Consider the following 21,777-nt stretch of genomic DNA (forward strand, 5'->3'; position numbering starts at 1 on the left):
CCAAATCCAAGGCTGTCCGAAGATGCAGGATGGCTTGTTACAGTGCCCCTGAAAGGCACCTTTAGGTCTCTGTATCCAGTACTGCAGCTGATCCCCTGGGCTATTTCCTCACATCACTCACCTGCTTTTGGCTGCCTTCAGCCCCCACACATGTCGGGCTTACAATGTGACTGCAATAAGGGGACGAGTTATAAAGGCTATATACAACTCCCTCTCCAGTTCTTTAGCTCTCCCCACCCATTGTCCACATCATGTTTCTGTTCTTAATGCATCTTCAAGGCACTCCCCTCAATCCCTGTCTTTGTTACTTAAGCATGTCATTTCAGGACAAAGCAAAATGCTCTGCACTCCCAGCTTACCTCACATTCAAGCACTTCCTACCTCAAGGCACTAAACTGTCAGTTCCTGGGACTACATTCACTTTTCCTGTGTCTTCTGTCCAGGAGACAGCACAGATAGGCAGAGGGAGGAGGAGAAGAATGGATGGGGGCCGGGAGACACTGCTCCCTGGAACAAGGAATTGGAAAGAAACAGTCAGTTAACCAGCCCGGCCAAATAAGGCCCCCCCCACGTATGTGGAACAGGCCAAAGGAATTCTGGTGGTTCCAGAAGAGCCACCAACAGGAAATACATATGCTATCAGGTGTATTTCCTTTCACACCCATTCAAATCAGATATATAAACATAGGTATGCACATATGCTCTCATATACACACAGCATATACCCATGTGTGTACACACAAGCACACATACTCTTTCCTGGGGCGTGCACACACATACATGCATCCACACATTGTTATATATACACTCTTAAACACACCAATATAGATTTACACTAATATACATAGAGCTGTACAGCTTCTCAAATGGTTGTACATGCACACAAAATTATTTTTATGAACACATGCACTCAGCTATACACAGAAACACAAACACAAAAGCACAGTTAAAAGGGCAGGTGGCTAAGGGGCGGCAGGAGAGCTGTCTAGGGAGGAAGGAGAAACACAGGCTGACTGCTTAGCAAATCTTGTTCCCTATGGCCTCCACTAATGAGGTGCTAAGAAAGTTGGAGTGCAGGCTACTTTCTATTTCCCTTAGGAGCCTCACTGGGTGGGCAGTGTTCATGTTTCATGTGTTCAGTTCACACTCATTGGCTGGTCACTGCCCACTTCCCAGCAGAGATGTTCCAGATGCTATCAAATGAGGTCTGGTTCCTGGCAGATAAGCAGAACCTGATGGAGCACCCCCATTTGTAAAGGGGGAAGGAGAAAGGGGCGCGCTTCAGTTGAGAGAGTTAAGAGGACAAGAAGGAAGAACAAGTGGAGTGGATCTATGACTCACTGGCTACATGTCCTCAAGCATGAAACATAAGCTCCATTTGTTCCTCTTGGAACATGGAGGAGAATGTGCTTTGCCTTTTTGCCTCACTGAACTCCTGTGAGGGTGTGACACTGTGATGGGTAAGTGAGCTTGTTGACACTTGCTATACACTAGACAAATAAAATTACTATATAGAGATTCACAACAATTGTTCATCTGCTGTTCTAGACCAGATGATAAAATAGCAAGTCAGAAATGTCTTGACCCTAGTCTTCATCTATCAAGTGCTTGCTCTGTAACTAGTGATAATGTCAGCATCTGACCTAGACAGATGTACTCAGGCTGTATTTTCAAACACTATGAACCAGAATATAGACAAGAGAAGTTCCAATCCTTCCAAAGATGCCAGTTCCATCTGGGTAATCTCCAACTTGACCTCATCACCCCCTGCAAACTCCCACTGGAAACATGATCGCTCACTCTGACATCTCACTCAGTACCCCTACCCACTCACATTCCCCTCCCAACCTCACACCACAATGCCACACTCAACACAACACAAAAAATAGTAGGGAAGAGGCACTTTCAAATTTCCCAAAGTTCCCAATGCCACTTCCCCTGCACTTTAAGGCCATGGCTAGCCCTTCCTCTGTGTATCCCTGCTCAACACAGCTTGACTTTGTCCTGTAAAACCTTAATCAGGGGGTGAACAAGACAATAATCCCTAGGAGGGAAAAACAGAAGATAAAAAGTAATGGAAAAGAAAATTCAACACCTTGGTGGGATAGAAAAACCCCTAGAAATGTTTATGCATAGGGCTTGGATGCTTCCTCCATCCCCCCAACCTGGATCTGTCCTCCAAACATTTCTAGGGGCTTTTCTGTGCTTAATAAATGGCAGAAGTCTTTGGAAAGGTCATAGTCTTCTAGCAGAAAAGGGAAATCAGCGTGCTATTTACCTCCAATTCCTCCTCAATACCTTTCCTTCCAGCCAGAACACATCCTTTCCAACCACTCCCCACATGATGTTTACAAAAAGAAAGATAGAACTGATTCAACTGCCCAAATAACCCAAAATAAAATGAACAAATAAAAGAAGGCAGAGTAGAATCAAGAGGAACCATGAAAAGAGCATTATGGGACTAAAGGAGATGATACACCCAGTAAACAATGTTGAACACTACAAAGGCAAGAGGGAAGAGGATCCGGGACCACTTGTCGACCTTAGGGACATAGTCAGGGTGAAAGAGCTTGGAGGACAACCCTTCACCGAAGGAGCACCCAGGACTCGGGGGGCAACTGTCATCAGACTCTGAGTTACTATCCTTGCCTTGGTCAAAGCCCTTGAAATCATCAACATTAAGGCTGTCAAGATCACACTTGAGTTGCTTATCAAGGTGAAGGTAGCCACTCTCAACTTTGATGTCATCAGGCAAGTTACGAATCTCTTCAAGGTTGCTACGGATCTCATTAAGGTTGCTACGGATCTCATCAAGGCTACAGCTTGCTTCTTGTACACACCTGTAGCTGTGGAGACGCAGATGCCTCCCACTATGGCCACAGCCATGACTCTCATCTGAGCTCAAGTTCTCTTCAGGGTCTTCTGGGTCACGGGTCTCAGCATGGCCATGAGCCTCAGCACGGTTGCGGATTTCAGTAGGAATAACACTGTCATCAATCTCAAAACCACTAAAGTGAATGCCATAGCTGTGCAGGGCCTGCTCTGAGGTGGAGGGAAGATCGCTCAGGCTTTCTCTAGAGGCCATCCAGGCCTGCTCTGAGAGAGAAGATAGTGAGCTGAGGCTTTCTGAGGTAGCCAGTGGGGCCTGCCCTGGGATGGAGGTCAAAGAACTGAGGCTTCCGACGCTTGCCAGACAGGCATGCACTGGTGTGGAGAAAGGAGAGCCACTTTCATGTTCTATGCTAACCTGGTCACCCTTCAAGGGGATAGTAGGTAGACTTATGAAGTCAGGAGGTTGACATCCTACATGAATAAGCACTGGTGGTGGGGAGGGAGGAGGGAGAGGGCTTTCCTCATCAGCGATTGCAATGCGATTGTCAATCTCTTCCACTGACAGAATCATCTCTTCCTGGGATCTCCGGCGTGCAAGGGGCTGAAGAACAGGACCAAAAGGCTGTTAGCATGTAAGGGAAATCCATGGTGGCTGCCAAGCCTGTGTCTCCCTGGGGCAATTGCTCCCTCTGGAGTGCTGTGTAGTGGATGGAGGCAAGGGCTCCTCAGGCAATGTGGCTGGGCTCCCTGTGAAGGAGGGGGTACTGCTAGACATTGATGTACTACCAGCAACAGAAGTCTCAGCATGGCTTTGGGACCCCTCTGGTGCCTATCTTTTCCTTTCAGCCTCTCTGTGTTCATCTTCCCTCTGGTTCCATCACTTGCCCTTGGAAAGTATGCTAAGTGGACTGGATTTGAAGTCAAAAGGTCTGGGAAAATCTAGTTCTGCCACTTACTGCCTTGTGACTTTAGGACAATGTAAAGGAGTGATGATAAATTGTTCTCTTTGCTACCTGGTCTGTGTGTGAGTGTGTGTGTGTTCACATGCATGTGCGTGTGTGTGTGCACACACGTGTACTATGTGAGGCTAAAAGGATCTAAGAAATGTGAAAGGGCCAAACGCTAAGCTTAGGCTTAATAGGTGCCCAATCCCTAACCAGGGAAAGCTGATTGTCAGTCAAAAAAGCCAAACCTGCAGCATCACTTCTTCGTAGCAGTAGCGGGCCATTACTCTTTGGGCTCTCCTGCGTCGCCTGAGACTGCGCCGGGATCCACCTCGGCTATAGAAAAGATAGTTGATGTAGACATATTCCAGCAAGGACAGGAACACAAAGAAGAAGCATACGACCATATAGATGTCAATGGCCTTAATACAGGAAACTTGGGGGAGTTTATCTCGCAGATGTGAGTTGATGGCATTCAGGATGAGCATTGAAGTCAGACCTGTAAAGAACATGGCCGTGTTAGGATCCTCAGGTGGCTGAAGTTCTTGGCAAGCCATCAGGTTCACATCCCACAGGAAAAGAGCAACGATCATCTCTGGGATGGGGAAGGCTCTCAGCAAAATGCCTTCAACTCCGTAGGCCTGGGGACTTTGCTCAAGTGCTCTCTTTGCTCCTCCTCCCCAGCTTTACACCCAGCCCATGCTTTGATGATTCAGTGACTTCTCATTGTTCTTAGGGTCAAGTTCAAAATCTCAAGCAATGATTTCACAGTGACTTACATCCCCAGCCTCTTTTTGCCTTCCAACACATAGGACTTCCTTTAGATCACAACCATCAGAAAGGTTTGTGAGCCCTTAAAATATTACACAAAATTTAAAGGCTTAGTCCAACATGTGCTCTAAAGAAGGAGGCCAAGGAGTCTGCCCCAAAGATGGTGACAAAGAAATCAGACCTGGAGATGTGGGGCACACTGGAACCAGATAAACTTGGGAGCTGATCTCTTAGTCTCCTCCTTGGTACTGCTCAAAACCCTCTGGTTTTCCCCAGTTTGGACATGAAGTTCTAACTACTAAAATTGGAATTTCAAAGTCTTTCCAATTCAACCTCCTGTCTTTCTGCTACTCTCCCTATTTCCCCAGCTCCTGGCCCAGGCACCCTGTGATTTAGTCCTCTTTTAGGGCCCCTGTGCCTTTTAATAGTAATTTCCTGTTTTAGTGAATGACAAGTCTTATCCCTCTGCCTCCCACAAGTGTTGAAAACCCAGTTTGGAGCAACATTTTCTTGGTGTCGTTTTAGACAAGACCTGGATCATTTCCTCCTCTAGAATCTCCTAGCATCTATCTTAGCATTCCATACTAGACACTTCATTGAGGGCAAGCTTATCTGGAAGTCCTCTGCTGCCTAGTAGGGCATTTTGATATGTCGCTCAATCTATATTTGTTGTATTACACTTCTAAATATCTTTTTAAAAAAATTTAGTGTTTATTTTTGAGAGAGAGAGACAGAGTGTGAGCAGGGGAGGGGCAGAGAGAGAGAGAGAGAGAGAGAGAGAATCTGAAGCAGGCTCCAGGCTCTGAGCTGTCAGCACAGAGGCTTATGTGGGGCTCAAACTCATGAGCCGTGAGATCATGACCTAAACTGAAGTTGGATGCTTAACCAAGTGAGCCACCCAGGCGCCCTTGTTGTATTATGTTTCTGATCTAAATTGATGACTTGTTCATTTATGTATCCAGCAAATAATGAATTCTAATACTTTGGGCCAACATATCAAGATCCCAGCCCTGATTTTTTTTTTCACACCTCTCTCCAACATCACTGCCTCTGCTAGGAGTTGGCTGAGCACCTGTATAAATGTTTGTCAGGCAGGCACCATATTGCTTCCTTGCCTGTGCAGGCACATACCACTCCAGGTATTCCTCTCTTACTGTCAACATTTTTCTAAGCAAAACGAATCCAAGTTCCTCCCTGGGATGAGGACAGGACCTACCAACTGTCACCCTGGCTGCAGAGGATTCATAGTTCATCCAAAACGATATCCAAGAGACAACAGTGGTGAGAACAGTAGGCCAATAGATCTGCACAAGGTAGCTGGTGACTTCCCTTTGGACCAGGAACCTCAGTATCAGACGCACATAGGAACCTGGCAAGGAGACATACTGGTATTAGGGTGGCAGGGCTGAGGAGACATTCAGGGTGAAGTACAGGATGGAGGAGGGGAAGCTGATGGGCAGTTCAGCCTCTAATATTCCAGCCTGGGCAGTCTGTAGATCTGACCCTTAAGGCCAGTGACAACGGCATGTAAGTAGGCCCATATGACATAGTGAGTCTGTTCTCTCCTTCTCCCTCCCTCCGTCCCTCCCTCCCTCACTTCCTTCCTTCCTTCCTTCCTTCCTTCCTTCCTTCCTTCCTTCCTTCCTTCTTTCCTTCCTTCCTCACTTGTTTCATGTCAACTGGAGTTTTGAAATGGAGATACAGGATATTTCAAAGTTGCAAACAGATGGAGGGGGAGAGGCTGGCTCTGAGAGGAGGCCTGTTTTTATCAGCAAGAGCATGAACCTTTTACACCTGTAGAGTGTCAAACCCGGCCAAGTGCTTCCACACCTACTTCCTCATTTTGAAAGGGGTTTTGGAAGGTGTCCAGAGACAGAAGGAAATAGGAGAGGAGGCAGCACAGTGTAGAGGTCAAGGCAGAGAGATGTCCAGGAGTTTACCAGGGTACAAAAGAGAGAAGAAATAGGAGAGAATATCAGACCCACCTGTGTATAAAAACACCTCTTTGCTAGTCACTGTTTTTCCCAGGAAGCTGAACTGAGGAATGTGCAGCTTCTCAGTCCCCTGGATGGCATTCCCATTACCTTCCCAATATAATACAATGTCTTCAACCGTGTAGCCATCTGGGAGAGGTAAAGAAGCAGGTCAGTCTGAGAAAGCAGGCATAGGCAAATTTTACACCAGAACAGTCTGTGGAACCCAAAGGATGGTTGGAACTTGCACATTTGGGGTACCTTTGTGATTTGCTGAGTCTGAGCACAGAAGATGGGGGGCACTTGGAAAGGGAATCCTCACTTCGGAGTTTCTTAGTCAGGAAAGAAAGCAAACAGATGTGCTTCTGCCCACTAGCTTGTACACAACTTCCCAATAGCAAGGTACAATTTCCCCATGGGACTATTTACACATTAAAGGCCACCTTCTCCCAGATGCTCTGTATATACCTGTCTGTCTGTTTATTGAGGAGAGGGAAAATGGGGAGGAAGAGAGTATGGGAGATATGCTATCCCTCTCACTGTCTACTTTGCTTTTGGTTTCTGGATGACCATAACCCCAGGTAGAAAAGATGGGGCCTTGGAAGACATACGTACAGCTCTCCACTTCCAGCTTGCAGGTCTGCTTGTCCAGGGGGAATTTTTGCAGATTTAGGGAACAAGCTGCTGTGGTTGTAAGTCTGCAAAGGAAAAGCAAAAGGAAGAGAAAAGCGAATCAAGTTCAGGCAAACAACATTTCTGAGAAGGCTGCAGGGGTGTGGAGGAGAGAGGTGCTCCAAGTACTGACCCACCTAACACCTTCCCATACTGCCTACGCTAGAACTGGGTTCCCCTTCCAGTGTTTCTTTCCTTCTTTTTCCTCTTCCCTTCCTCCTTAGAGGAAAGCTAAGTTGCACTTGTGTAGGCAGGAGAGAGGGAATGTGTATGCGACAGAGAAGCCAACAAGTCTGGCAGGGCTTAAAGAACAGGCGTATGGCATGTCAGGAAGTCTCAGGGCATCAGAATGGGAAGGGCTCTTGAGAAACTGGATGGAGAGACAGAAAGTGGATTTTCTTGCTGAAGAAGGAGCAAGGCTACATTGGAGCAGCTGAGGAGCCTGATCCTATGTGGAGTGCCCGAATGTGGTGTGTAGGCATGGATGTGAGCTGTAGTCTAGGCCGACCTTTGGCTAGGGGAGGTACTCCCACAGCACTCTCATCTCCGCATATCTGCTTAAGCACATGGGCCACTGGAACCCAGCAAAACGCCAGTAGTAGGTATAAATGGGTAGGAGGTATTAACATATCTAAGGTGGGCCATGGAGTGTTGGGCAGGGGCTTCAAGTTGCCATATGGTGGGTCTATGGAAGGAATCTAAGGAAGGATCTTGGAGGAGCTAGGGAAGTGGGAGGACTCAGCTGGGAGGCTCTCCCCTGTTCGTTATCCTGCCCTTCCCAGCTGCTAATCCCAGCCTAGTCCCTTTCAACCCTTGAAACCATTTCCAGTTTGTACATTGGGTAGGGATGTGTGTGTATGTGTGTCTCCTTTCCATGAATCTTACATACAGCGTTTATCAGCTGAGGCCCCCTTTAAATGAAACAAGTATGACAGGTGAACTGTTCCTTGCAAGCTTTGTTGTTTTGTTTTAAAATTTTTAATAGTTCTTATTTATTTTTGAGACAGAGAGAGACAGAACATGAGCGGGGGAGGGGCAGAGAGAGAGGGAGACACAGAATCTGAAACAGGCTCCAGGCTCTGAGCTGCCAGCACAGAGCCCGATGCGGGGCTCGAACCCACGAACCGTGAGATCATGACCTGAGCCAAAGTCGGATGCTTAACTGACTGAGCCACCCAGCTGCCCCAACTTGTTGTTTTTTTAACTCTAGCACCTTGGATCACGGGGAAAGAAAAGAGAAACAAAGGATAGAGTAGGAGCACTCAAGAATAAGAGAGACTCAGAGACAGGGGCTGAACCCTGGTGCAAATACCTTTTGGAGAAATTTTCTGAGCTACATTTATCTCTTATGCTTGTCTTAAGTGATAGTTTATAAGAGATGATGCTGTGGGGAAGCCCTGGGGACCATATACTGTGCTATAAATAAGCCAGTGAGGATTTTCAGCATGTGCATATTCTATGTGTACAGAGCCATAGACCACAGACATATATTGCACACCCTGGGCCCCCTGCATGATGCAAATATGACCAATGGCAGAGATTGGTCCCCTTCCCTCATTGCATATGGGCTTCAGCATTCATTTGTCTCCTTCACTGCATGGAAGAGAAGAGAAACAAAGATAAATAACAGAATGTATAGAATGCTAAGGTGGAGGGAGAGCTCTTCGAGTTGAGATAATCAAGGAGGATTTGTTGACAAAGAGGGCATTTAAGTTAGGGATTGAAAGATGGGCAAGTTGTGGGGACAGGTCGGTCAAGGATGGCTGTAGAAAGCTCTGAAGGTTTCACTTTACTACCAGGTAGGATGAGGGAGGGGGCAGCACAAGACAGATGTGGAAAGCAGTGGGCTCCTCTGTGTGTCTCTTAGAGTGTGTTCATGGGATACTCTTTCAGAAGAAGGAAGCCTGCCAGGATGGTCCTCAAGTGCCTGGGGAAACTCACCGGATGCCATACCGCACTGTTCCATCTGGATGAAGCTGAAACACACGATTTTCCACAGTCACGTCGTGCACAAAAGCATCCTTGCTATTTAGAAAGTAGCAGTCAGGGACCCATAACTTCTCTAGCATCCGATAGTCCAGGGTCAAGTTTAGGTTGGTCTCATAGTATGCTAAACGTGGATCTTTCCAGGTCTGATGAAAAAACATTGTGATTGTATAGTCCTGGGGAGAGAAAGGTGAATCCCAGTCGTAAGAGAGGTTGTCCCGCTTTCCATTCTCAGAGTGCGTGTGCGTGCATGAAGGTGTATGAAATACATCACAAATATAGATGAGTACTGAAATATGTAAGAATGTTAAATGTTAAAAATGAACTTCAAAAAAAAGAGAATAAACTGAACTTCATGTAATTAAATTTCAGGTTAAGAAATGAAACATTACCAATAACTTTGTTTCAATGTGTTCCTTCTAGAACATATTCCCCACACCTACCTCCCAGCAGTATCCATTATCTTAGATCTTAATGATAATAGCTCTGTTGCTGTTTGTTAGAGTTTTGTTGTCTATGCACATATTTCTAGGAAACATTGCTTGGACCTATTTTTAATTTTTTTCCCAAATAGAATTATACTGTATGTATTATATTTGTGAGATTCATTCAAGTTGATGTCTGTAATTAAAATTTGTTTATATGAATATACTATATATATATATATATATATACACTACTGTGTGAACACACCATACATACCCAAATCAACATGAAATAAGAATTATGAAGTGGAAGTTCGAGTTTACATCCCTAATGAGGACAGATGAGATTCTTCAATGCTCCTGCCTGCCCAGCACTGGTATGGTCTGATTTTTTACTTTTGCCAATCTGGTGGGTATGTAATGGGTACTTGCTCTGGTCTTAGTTTGCATTTCACTGACTAATACTAAAGTCAAGTATATTTTCACATGTTTGTTACTTGGTTTTCTTCACAAATTTTCTAATCTTTTTTTAAATGTTTATTTTTGAGAGAGAGAGAAAGAGCACGCATGCAAGTGTGGAGGGACAGACAGAGGGGGACAGGGAGGAGGAGAGATGCATGGCTCAAACCCATGAACCATGAGATCGTGACCTGAGCTAAAGTCAGGTGCTTAACTGACAGAGCCACCCAGGCGCCCCTCTTATCATTTTTCTATTGTTTTAAAAATAGTCTTATTAATTCACAGGAATTATGTATACTTTCAATATCAGTTCTTTGTGTTGCAGATATCTCAGTCCACTTTGACTTATCCTTTTACATTGTTATTCTGGCTTTGTTTTTTTTTAAACCTAACATTTTATTTAAAATTTTTTTAAATTATTTTTATTTTTAATTTTTTGTGAGGGAGACTGCAAGTGAAGGAGGGGCAGAGAGAGGAGTACAGAGGATCTGAAGCAGACTCTATGTTAACAGGCTGACAACAGTGAGCCTGATGTGGGTTTGAACTCATGTGAGATCATGACCTGAGCTGAAGTTGGGAGCTGAAGTTGGGAGCTGAACCGACTGAGCCACCCAGGTGCCCCGTTGTTTGTCTGTTTTGCAAAACAGAAGTTCCAGAAGTTTTGGCTAGATAGAATTTAAAATAGTTGAAATTACCAGTATTTATTTTTATGGTCTTATGGTTTCTGCTTTCTATGTCTTTTTTTATGTTTTATTTTTTTAAAAGGGCAGTGTAACTTTAAAAAAAAAAGTTTATTCTTAGAGAGAGCACGTGTGAGTAGGGGAGGGGCAGAGAGGGAAACAGAGAATCCCAAGCACTGTGCCAGTGTGGGGCTCAAACTCAGAAACTGCAAAATCATGACCTGAGCTGACATCAAGAGCCAGGCGCCCAACTGACTGAGCCACCCAGGGGCCCTGCTACGTCTTTTTAAAGAAGTCCTATCACAGAGACACAAAGACAGTATTCTGTGTTATCTTATAAAAGCTTCATAAGCCTTTTGCTTTTAGATCTATAATCCATTTGGATTTATTTATTCTTTGTTCCACGTGGCTATAGTTTATAAGACCTACTATGGTCATTTATGTGGGCTCTGTTGTAAGTCAGAACAAGTGGAGTTGGCTTATGACCCTACACCTTGCCACATGTCCCCTGTCCCCAGGCCCATGTCTGAAGGTGACACACTTACCATAGTCATTTCTGAGATCTGCTCAATACTGGAGACATAGATAGACACTCCCACAGGCACAGGGGCACCTACAAATGGGAAGACACTATTACATGCAGCGTATGATAAAAGCATGCACTCAGGAGCTAGATTGCCTGGGTTTGTACCCCATTTTAACACGTAACTAGCTGTGTGACCTTGAATAAGTTTCCTAACTTCCATACTGTTTTCTAGAATGGCTGATCTTCCTCACAAAGTTACAAATAGAACTGCCCTATGATCCAGCAACTGCACTACTAGGTATTTACCCAAAGAATACAAAAATACTCATTTGAAGGGATATATGTGCCTCAATGTTTATAGCAGCATTACCTACAGTAGCCAAACTATGGAAACAGCCCAGGTGTCCACTGATTGATAAATGGATAAAGAAGATACAGTATACACACACACTCAAATGTATATATAGGTGCGAAGCCACCTTCTCAAGGCACTGATAGTTTTTTTTTTTTTTCTTTTTAGATTTATTTCTAGGAGAGAGAGAGAGAGAGAGAGACAGCGTGAGCAGGGAAGGGTCAGAGAGAGAGGGAGTCACAGACTCTGAAACAGCCTCCAGGCTCTGAGCTAGCTGTCAGTACAGAGCCCGATGCAGGGCTCGAACCCACGGACCGTGAGATCATGACCTGAGCCAAAGTCAGACGCTCAACTGACTGAGCCACCCAGGTGCCCCAGGTTTTTATATTTTAATATATTTGTCAGAGTTCTTCAGTGATGACCCACTTTTTACAGAGGCAAGCATGATGCCAGAATAAATTTTCATATATATAAGAATTGCCATATTAAATGAGATTGTTTATAAAAAACAAAACAATACACACATAATGGAATATTACTCGGCCATAAAAAAAGAATGAAATCTTTACATTTGCAATGACATGGATAGAGCTAGAGAGTATTATGCTAAGCAAAATAAGTCTGTCAGAGAAAGACAAATACCATATGATCTCACTCATATGTGGAATTTAAGAAACAAATGAGCAAAGGGAAAAAGAGAGGGATAGAGGCACCCCAAGAAACAGACTCTTATCTCTAGACAACACACTGGTTACTAGAGAGGATGGGTGAAATAGGTGATGGGGATTAAGGAGTGCACTTGTTGAGATGAGCACAGGGTAACGTATGGAAGTATTGAATCACTAGATTGTACACCTAAAACTAATATTACACTGTATGTTAACTATACTGGATTTAAATAAAAATTACCAAAAAACGTTACCTAATCTCTCTGAGCATAAGTTTCACCATGAGTAAAATAAGGATAATGATAACACTGATCTCATAATTAATGCAAGCTAAGCACTTAGAGCTGAGCCTGGCCCATGATATGATGCAGGGAAGGGGTCATGGTAAGATAAAGAGACAATAGGGGGATGAAGCACTCTTTTTCTAAATGGTATTCTGATAAAAACTCAAGAGCAATAAGCCCAAAAACAAGAGGTAAGATTTGTGGTGTGTATGAGCATATTTGTGTGAGTGCATGTGTGTTCATATGTGAGTTAATATGTGTCTTTGTGTGAATGAATGTGTGAATTGTGCATATGAGTGTATATGAGCATATTCACATGCATGAGTAAACCTGTGATTGTGTTCACATGCAGGTGAATGTGTCAGTGTATATACATGAGAGTATTGAACACGTCTGCCTGTAAGCCATTTGTGTGCTTAAGTGTGTTATGTGTTAGTAAATGTGTGTGTTCATATGCAAATTAATTTGTATTTGTGTGTATGCGTGTGCAACTATGAGTAAATGTATGATTGTGTGAGTATATGTGAGCTTGTTAATGTGCAAGGGAATGTGTAAACATGGGTGTAGTTGTGAACTTATTTGTGTGTGTAAATGTGTGAGTGTGTATGTGAGCATGTGCATGCATATAATTTGTGTGCTCATGTGAGTGAATGCATGAGCATGTTTGTATGCTTTTATATACTGCATGTGAGTAAGCGTGTAAGCACATGCAAGCATGTGGGTAGGTTAGTGTATGGAAGTGAGTGTATGAATGTGCTCATGTGCAAGTGAATCTGTGAACACGTATATATTTGGGAGTCTGTGGGTGTGATCAGTTAATGTATGAGTACATTCATGTGTGTGAGTGAATTGGTGTTTTCATGTATGTGAGCATGTTTGTGTGTGAATAAATGTGTGAACATGTACATGAGTGGATGTGACCATGTCTGCATGTATAAATATTGAAATATTCAAGTGTTTAGTGGGAGCAAATGTGTGAGCATATCTATAAATATGAGTGTATTCATATGGAAGTGTGGGTGAATGTGTGAGTGTATGTAAGTGTGTTTGTGAGGTAGTGAATGTGTGAATGTGTATGTATTTAAGTGTATTGTGTGGTAGTTGTGTAATACGTGGGTTGTCTGTGTGAACCTGTTCACATGTGAGTGTATTTGTAAGCATGTCCACGTGTGAGTAAATGCGTGCTCATGTTTGTATGTTAAAATTGTGTTTACATGAGTGTATGTGAATATGTTTGCATGTTAAATAGATGTGTCTATATGTATGAATATGTTCATGTGTCAGTATGTGTGTAGGCACGTTAAGTGCATGTGTGAGGGAATGTGTAAGTGAATGTGTTTGTATAAGTAAATGTTTGGGAAGGTAAGTGACCTTGTGAGTGTGTGACTGTATGTGTCTCTGTCATTGTGAATGTATGATTAGTGATCACACTTACATACTCACACTCATCACACTTAAACATGTGGGCGTATGAGTCTGTGTAAGCCATTTATGTGCTTGAGTGGATGTGTGTGCATATTTGTGTCTGATTGAATATGAGCGTACCTGAGTGTGCTGGTATGCAATTGAATGTGTGACCATGCTGATGTGCAAGTGTATCCATGAACATATTTGCATATGTCAGTGTGTCATTGTGCAGATATAGGTGAATGTATGAGTGTGTCTGCATATGTGGATGTGGATGTGTGTTAATGTGTGAGCTGCTTGTATGAATTGGTAAGTGTGTGAGCATGTTTATGTGAGCATGTTCACGTGTATGAGCAAGCTCATGAGTGGGTGAATGCATGAGCCTGTTTGAAAGCAATAATGTTAATGTGTAAGCATGTACACATCAGTTTATGTGCAAGCATTTTTTGTATGTGGATGAATGAGTTATTTATGTGTATGGACAAATATCTGAGCATGTTAATACGTGAGTATGTCCATGTGTGTGAATATCCAAGCATATGTGTGTGTATGTTTCTATGTGCGTGAGTGAATCTGGCAGTGTATTTGTACATGGGAGCATGTTTGTGTGCAAGTATAAGTGAATGGGGGAGCAGAGGTATATGAATTTGTGTGTATGAATAAATTTTTGAGCGTACTTGTGAGAATATATTCATGTGTGTATGTGAACATGTAAGCATGTTTTGTATGTACACAGATGTGTGGGCATATGTAAATATGTGAGTGTAGGTAAGTATACTGAAGTCATGAGTGAATGTACTCATGAGTTTATTCCTATGAGTGCATGTGTGAGAGTGTCTGTGTATGTTAATATGTGAGTGTGCTTGAATGTGTGTCTGTGTGAGTGTATTTCTGCCTCCTGGCTTTCTTTTTTGGCCTAGGTGTTAGCACTGTCCACTCAAATGTGATAATGGATGTGAAAATATGTAGTAAACTGTAAGGTGCAGTGGAAAAACACTTTTTTGCTGTTTCTTATTGGCTCAAAGCTGTCTTCACCTGGCTCCACAGCTAAGCCATTATTCTATATGTATTACACCACACTGCTGCTATGGGAACACGTGTGACACTTGCAATTTAGCCTGCTGGCTTCACTGCACGCTGATGGCCCAGAAGCTGAGCTGCAAAGAGGGAAAGGGGTTATTCCTATTCCAATGCTTCAAACAGTGACAAGGGATTGGGCATCAGCATATGAATGGCAGCTGAGAAGTAAATGGGCCTCTCAGTGAGGCCATAGCCCAGGCTCCAGCATTTAGGGCTATTGTGAATGATCCCCAGCACTGTATGTAGTGATAGAGGTTTCCAGAAATGTAGTTCTTTATTATAGCTTTTCTGGCTCCCGACATGCCTTTAGAGGGTGGAAAGTATGTTAAGCAGGCAACAAGTCCTAAGAGGGCCATACCCTCACAACTCACTCTTGGGTCAGGCTTTGCATCTTTGACCATTTTGTGCCAATCGGGCAGCCCCATCCCTTACAGTGGAATTCTGGAGAACCTGAACCTGAACCCTAAAGGGCCAGGACATAGCCCTGTGCAAGGGCTCCCAGTTGAAGAAGCAAGTGGGAGCTGAAATGCAGTCCATGAGTCCTGGCCTGGGGATGTAGCCTGGAGGAAGGAAACCTGGAACTGTTTTCTAATTTACTCACCTAGAGGGGACACCTTATGAGAGATTAGCCAAGGTATCCCATGGAGGGAAACAAGAAGTTTCCACATAAGGTGTCTAAATGCTATCTTTGGGATGATGGCCTCAGCCTCATATTCCCTCTTGATGGGCTCAGGAAGGGAGAGAGGGGTTAACCACTTTCTCCCTCTTGGAAATTTTGCTACCCTAACTCCTTGTCCTCCCTAGCAGCCATCAGAGTACCAGAGAAAAATCAGATAAATGAAGAAATGATGAAGATGTCCCACTCATTCCTTCACTCTGTGCCTACGTTGTGCTGAACTAGGTGGAGTCCTCAAGGACCTGCTGTTTGCAACACTGTGGAATCCCACTTCTCTTGCCCAGTAAGAAGCAGCTTTGTTAATTTCCCCTGGCTCTTCTCCCTCCCCCTCTTCTTCCTCCTCCTCCTCCTCTCAAGGAAGTAATAAGGCTCCCACAGCCTCATTACTGACCCATTCAACCTGACCACACTCAGGTGAGGCCTCTGCACGTGGGATGTGTGTAGAGTGTGTGTGTGTCTTTCCTTGAATCTCTGTATCACTTCAGACGCAGAGGGGAATTTGATTCTGTGTCTAGTGGAAAGCATTACAGGGAGTGCCGGGTTACCGCAAATGTGAAACCCCTGACCCAGTGTCTCATTGATTGGCAATCCCCTCCCTGCCCTATATAACAGTCCTAGACGGAGCCTGTAGTACTTCCTTCTCTCTAAATGCTAGAAGGTCCTACATTGTCCTTGCTCTCCCACCTCCATCTACCGTTTGGCCAAATCAAGGACCCAGCTTTCCTCATACACCCCAGGTCTACATGCCCATAAAGCTTAGTATAACTCAGGAGGTTAGGCACCAGGTGTAAACAAATCTGAGTTAGCTCAAAAGACACTGGTGAGATGCCTTGGAGAGACTGGACCAGCCACACCTGACAATCCCCAGAGGCTAGTCCTTGCCCCTGCTCCCTTCCTCTGATGCTGCAGGACTGCAAGGGTGGCAATCGGAAACAGTGGGAAGGGTATGCTTGGTGTATGCGAATGGCTGTTGGGCAGCCTTTGCTGAGAAACATGAAAATTAGGAAAGGAGAAAGTGTAGTAGCTACTCCCTTGACAGCCACCAATGCTTGGTGCTGCTGTTCAAATCCCAGTGTCACTCAATAGAGTGCTGGCTGTGCCCTAGCATCTGAATGTCCACATTGAAAGAGCCTGACTTTTGCTCTCTCCACTCCAGCTTTGTAATGCCCAGTGCATACTCACCTTAGATCCAGGATTGCACCTTCTGTCCTCAGACTTTGAGGGAGCAACACAGCAAAAGCAACACCAGTTAAGTGTCCCACTTCCAAAGCTTGCGACCTTGGTTTTCCAGGTGGCTTTCCCCGGCAAATCACAGCACCCACAGCACCCTGTACTGGTCGACTAAAATGTAGACCTCCTGGCTGTGGGCCCTTTAGGGTGGAGGCATTGTGTATTTGGAAGACCTCTATTCATACGTACAAATGTGAATCATTAGCATTCATTAACCCTTTAGAGTAGGTGTATAGATCTACCACCTGCAGGAAGTGGAGTCTTTTTCCACTCAGCCAGCCACTCTGATTCTTAGCTCTTTCTGTTTCCTTTGAGCTGAAATGTGACTAACTTCTATTTAGTGCACCCTTCCTTTTGTCTGCCCTTGGTCCAGATTTCCTGGGTGCCCCTGGATAATACTACTCCTGTTCTGTGGGGCTGGACTAGATTGCCTGTCCCTTAAAGCTGTGTGACTGAGTCCAGTCACCCTTTCCGAGAGTGGGGGTGAGGCACGAATTAGAGGAGAAACTTATATATTGGCTTCCTGTAGGTTTGTGTTTCAGTTTCCTTGTCATTTCTCATCTCTGTGCTTTGAGGTCTGACTGCTAGGCTAAGGAATTTGGATTATATTTGGCAGTTAAATTAAGCCATCAAAACTTTGAGAGGTGATCAGGCTGGATTTATAAAGATCACACTGACTGTAGTGTGTTGAATGAAATGACCTTGGTGGAAGCTGAAGGCTTTGGGAAGGGGTGGCAGAGGTGGAAGTGCCTGGGACCCTGGTGGGTAAAGTAAACTAGACAGAGAAGACCATGCCGTTAGTTTTGAACTAGCTGAATGGGACAAGTGTCCAAGGTGCAAAGAATGGGTGCTCAAGTAGAAGAATGTGTGCCCTCCCCACAAATGGTAGCAGAAAACTCTAGCCTGTGAAGGACAGCAGTTTTGTCTTGCACACCCACTTCTTGGTTACTGCTTCTCCAGCCACACCAGGGAGTGCACTTCAGGCTGTTGTAAGGGAAGGGGCAGAAAGACCCCTTGGACAAGAAGGCAGAGAAGTGGGAGAAATTCCCAGGGCAGAGCAGAAGGCCTGAGGGTTGGGGCCCTGAAAGTGCTCAGATGCAGACTCAGGAGTGTGGGGTCTAGAGAGGCAAACATGTTGAGCCTGGGGAGTGCCAGTGGGCAGCAGTGCTGAGTGGGGCTGTCTTGTTGCATCTACCTCAGCTCTATTCCAGCTCACACAAAGGCTTCTAGTATCTGGACGTGGCTTACCTCCAAAATTTGGCCTCAGACGGACATCATATCTCGACAGCACCCTGTCCAAAATCTTGTGAACCACAGCTTCATTTGCACAATTTTTGCTGAAATAGAGAAATGATCAGTAAATGCTGGTCATCACTAAATTCCACATTGCTTCTCAGAGGACAAACAACAAAGAGCACCCCAGGTGTCAACTTGCCAGGGCCTTCTTTTCTCCTGAACGCATGCAGACATGTACAGTCATACATGTACACGTCTCTCCCCGCTCCTCTCCCTCCCTAGAGTGAGTCAGCCAGAAGCGCAGCAGTGACGCAGACTCCTTTTCTCCCTCCCCCTCTTCCGCTTTTATCTAGAGAATGGGGCACAAAGACTGGATACTTGTTACCAGGCAGGATTGGGGAGGAGCGGGGGCATGAGGAGAGGAGACAGTAGAGGAAGTAGAGAAGGGGGGGAATGGGCAGGTTCCAGCCCTGAGATAAATGCACCACTTCAACCGTTTAAGAGACCCCACCTTGGCATCAGCCTGGATGCAGCTTTCCAGGTTGGTGGGAGTCCTTCCAGGGGCACCTGATTGCCTCAGGAAAGGTCAGATTCCACCCTCAGTGACTCCCTGAGCCTCAGTGACATCTCCCCTACCTGGGTTAGGACCAGGCATTTTGTGGTCACGTCTATGTAAATCTTGTGTTTAAATAACTCTGTTTTTAAGACTTGATATATGGAAGTGACACAGAGAGAGCGAGAGAAAAAGGGAGAGAGAGAGAGCCCTGCTCATGTAGCAGGGATTTAAGACCCTTACCCAAGCAAACTGTTTAGATTTGGGGGGCTCAAGGGCTGTCCTCAAAAACACATGTATTCTGAGAGCAAACATCTCTCGGGCTAAGCATAGGCTTCCAGCCTAGACGTGTTTTGAGTGAGCTCATGTAAGTGGATACTGCTCAGCCCTGCAGAGAGCTGGCCTTTCTAGAAGTCTCTGAGGTTCATCCAATTCACCTAGACTTTCAGTGGGGCTCTTTCCCCAAAAGGGTTTGTGAATGAGGATAGGCCCTGGGCTTCACTATAACTTTTAGGATCTCTGACACATGCACCAGGAAACCTCAGCCCCTGCAAATAGTGCATGTAGTGTGTGTGTGTGTGTGTGTGTGTGTGTGTGTGTGTGAGAGAGAGAGAGAGAGAGAGAGAGAGAGAGAGAGAAGGAGAAAGAGAGAGTTCGTTTACTAGCGCAGTCTGGTATGTTGGGTTGAGGACACTGCAGGGCTGTCTGCTGGAACCTTGCCCAACTATCCCCCCGGTACTTTTTTTTCTGAATATATGTTATTTCTAGTTTGTCATTTAAAAATTATTTCCAATCATCTTTAATTACAGAATTTCATTTTGCATCACTCCAAAGTGTACACATGCATTATTCCCGAATTAAAGCAATGCACTCCCGCCCGTTTAGTACCACACATTGTCCATATGCCAGAGCTCAGGATCCATGGCCACTGCAAATGCACATTTCTGTGTGATCTACATGTAAAGACTGACTGTTTAATAGCTCTTCAGATATTTGCAGACCCAAATAAACTTGAAATCAAACAGAAAAAAAAAACCCCACCTGAATCTTCAAATGTTTTCACAGGACTAAGCACAAAAGCACACCCATCTCGGGCCACACAGGCTATACGGTTGTGCAGCTACACACACACGCACGCATGCACGTGCCTCAGGGAACAGACTAAAATCCGGACTCGAACAGGTGTCTCTACTGTCTATGTTTTGTGAGTTGTCCATCACCCTGTACTGCTCCCCCTCCCAGTCCCACAGGTGCCAGTGGAAATGACTGGGAAAACCTGCCCAGGCCCTAGTCCCGAGGGTGCACGGCAGATCCTGGGTTGAGGGCATGGTCCTAACCCCCCTCCCCCGCCCAATGGCTGCAGTTAAGGCACACGCGGGGCTCTCTCAGGCGCCGCGGTAACAGGTGGGCCGAGGCACAGAGCTCTATCTCCACCGGTCTCCCCGAATGCCACCCCATCCCCCTCCAGGGACCGGACGGGCAGGACCTGCGCTCCATGACTCGGTGAACGGGGTTCAAGATACCGTGGCCCGCTCCGTCCAAGAGGCCCGAGATCGCCCGCCGGTCCCTGTCGCCGCCATGCCCAGGCTGGCGGCACCCGCTTACCAGTTGAAGAGATTCAAGATGACTTCGGGCACAGTTGGGGAGAGCTCAAAGTGGAATTCTGGGGTAGGACTGGGGTCGTTGCCCTCCGCGAGCCAGGTCCTGATGAGTAGCAGGAGCACGGCGACTCGCAGCATCCCTCTGATACCCATGACCACGCAGCTCCGGGCTGGAAGGCGCGAGAGACGGCAGTTCGCAGCTGGGGTAAGAGACGGGGTGGAGGCAATGCGGGGCAAGAGGGAGCTGGGGGTCGCTTGGAGTCTGTAAGGAGACAGTAGCGAGTGTGTGGGAAGCAAGGAGAGCCGGGGTTGAGCGGGAGCCCAGAGCCCAGGAGGAGCTGCCCCCAGAAGCTCTGCTCGACGCAGCAGACCTAGGGCGCACCCTGCAGCTGCGAAGTGCGCTCCGTCTGCGACCGCTCCTGGGCTACTGGACTCGGAGCCTGGATCCCGGCTGGCTCCGCCCACTCCGACGGCAAAACTGACCGAGCCAATCCAGTGGGAGCCTGGAGCCGCACAAAAAGGCGCGCGCTGATGCCTCCGCCCGCAGCCTGCGCGCCACCAGCCCCCCGCCCCTTCAGGCCTCTGCAGTCGTCCCCCAGCCTGCTTCAGACACAGACAGGGGCGGGGCCAGGCCGGGAGAGGAGGACGGGATCTGGCTGCTGGGGGCGGGACGCAGATCCTTGGCTTTGGGCTCCCAGTGGGTCCTGCTCTTCCTATCTGCAAAAATGCAAAGTGTACGTTCCTCTTGGAAGAGCGTGTGCTCAAGAGTTTGTTTGTTTGTGGTGACTGGAGAGAGGTGATTTGAATGCCCTGGCCGAATCTGCATTCTGAAAGAGCTGGACACATTGGGATATCAGAAAATATCTGCTGCTCATTCCCAAACCCTTGACCTACAAGTAATCCCACGTACTTTGCTTCTTAGTGGAGCGGAAGAGGATCACCAGGGGGTTTTATGGCAGAGCTCTGTCCACGCAGGACTGGAAACTGGATTCTATCAGGCTGGAAATTGCATTCCAAGAGCCCAAGACTCTCTTAAAGACTACTTTCTCAGAGTGCTCTTGGTCCCGAGTTCAGGTATCTGGGACAAAGCTTACGGAACAGGAAGGGTTCTCCAACCTGGATCACTCTGAGATGTGACTCTGTCCCATAGTCAGGGCATACAGAGTTGGACTGAGGGATCCAGAGCTGACACCTTGGAAGGGGAAAGAATGCAAAAGTCAGTATTTTAGATATTCAAGGGAGTTAGCCTTTGAAGAGCAGTCCACTTCAATGCTTTTGCATTTTGGCCCCACCACATGGAAAAGCCTGGGATTTTGACTAGAGGGCTCTTATTCTTCCTACTACCTCAAACACTGTCCTATGAAACAAAAGGATGTCAGAGGATAAGGAAATTCCTCCACTTAATCCCCCTTTGTCTTTCCT

General features: G+C 45.9%; 1 protein-coding gene across 1 annotated transcript; it reads right to left on the reverse strand.

The window, feature by feature from the left end:
- Positions 1 to 2,461: 2,461 nt before the first annotated feature.
- GABRQ (gamma-aminobutyric acid type A receptor subunit theta) lies at positions 2,462 to 20,508 on the reverse strand. Its single transcript, XM_039220689.1, has 10 exons — positions 20,360 to 20,508; positions 18,214 to 18,302; positions 11,288 to 11,355; positions 9,134 to 9,354; positions 7,136 to 7,218; positions 6,533 to 6,670; positions 5,764 to 5,916; positions 4,025 to 4,275; positions 2,800 to 3,256; positions 2,462 to 2,736 (listed from the first exon to the last, which is right to left on the reverse strand). Exons 1-10 carry the CDS (start codon positions 20,506 to 20,508, stop codon positions 2,462 to 2,464), a joined length of 1,884 nt encoding a protein of 627 aa, XP_039076620.1.
- Between the last annotated feature and the right edge of the window lie 1,269 nt (positions 20,509 to 21,777).

The sequence above is a fragment of the Hyaena hyaena genome, unplaced genomic scaffold (assembly GCF_003009895.1).
Source record: "Hyaena hyaena isolate Hyena2069 unplaced genomic scaffold, ASM300989v1 scaffold_917, whole genome shotgun sequence".
Taxonomy (NCBI): domain Eukaryota; kingdom Metazoa; phylum Chordata; class Mammalia; order Carnivora; family Hyaenidae; genus Hyaena; species Hyaena hyaena.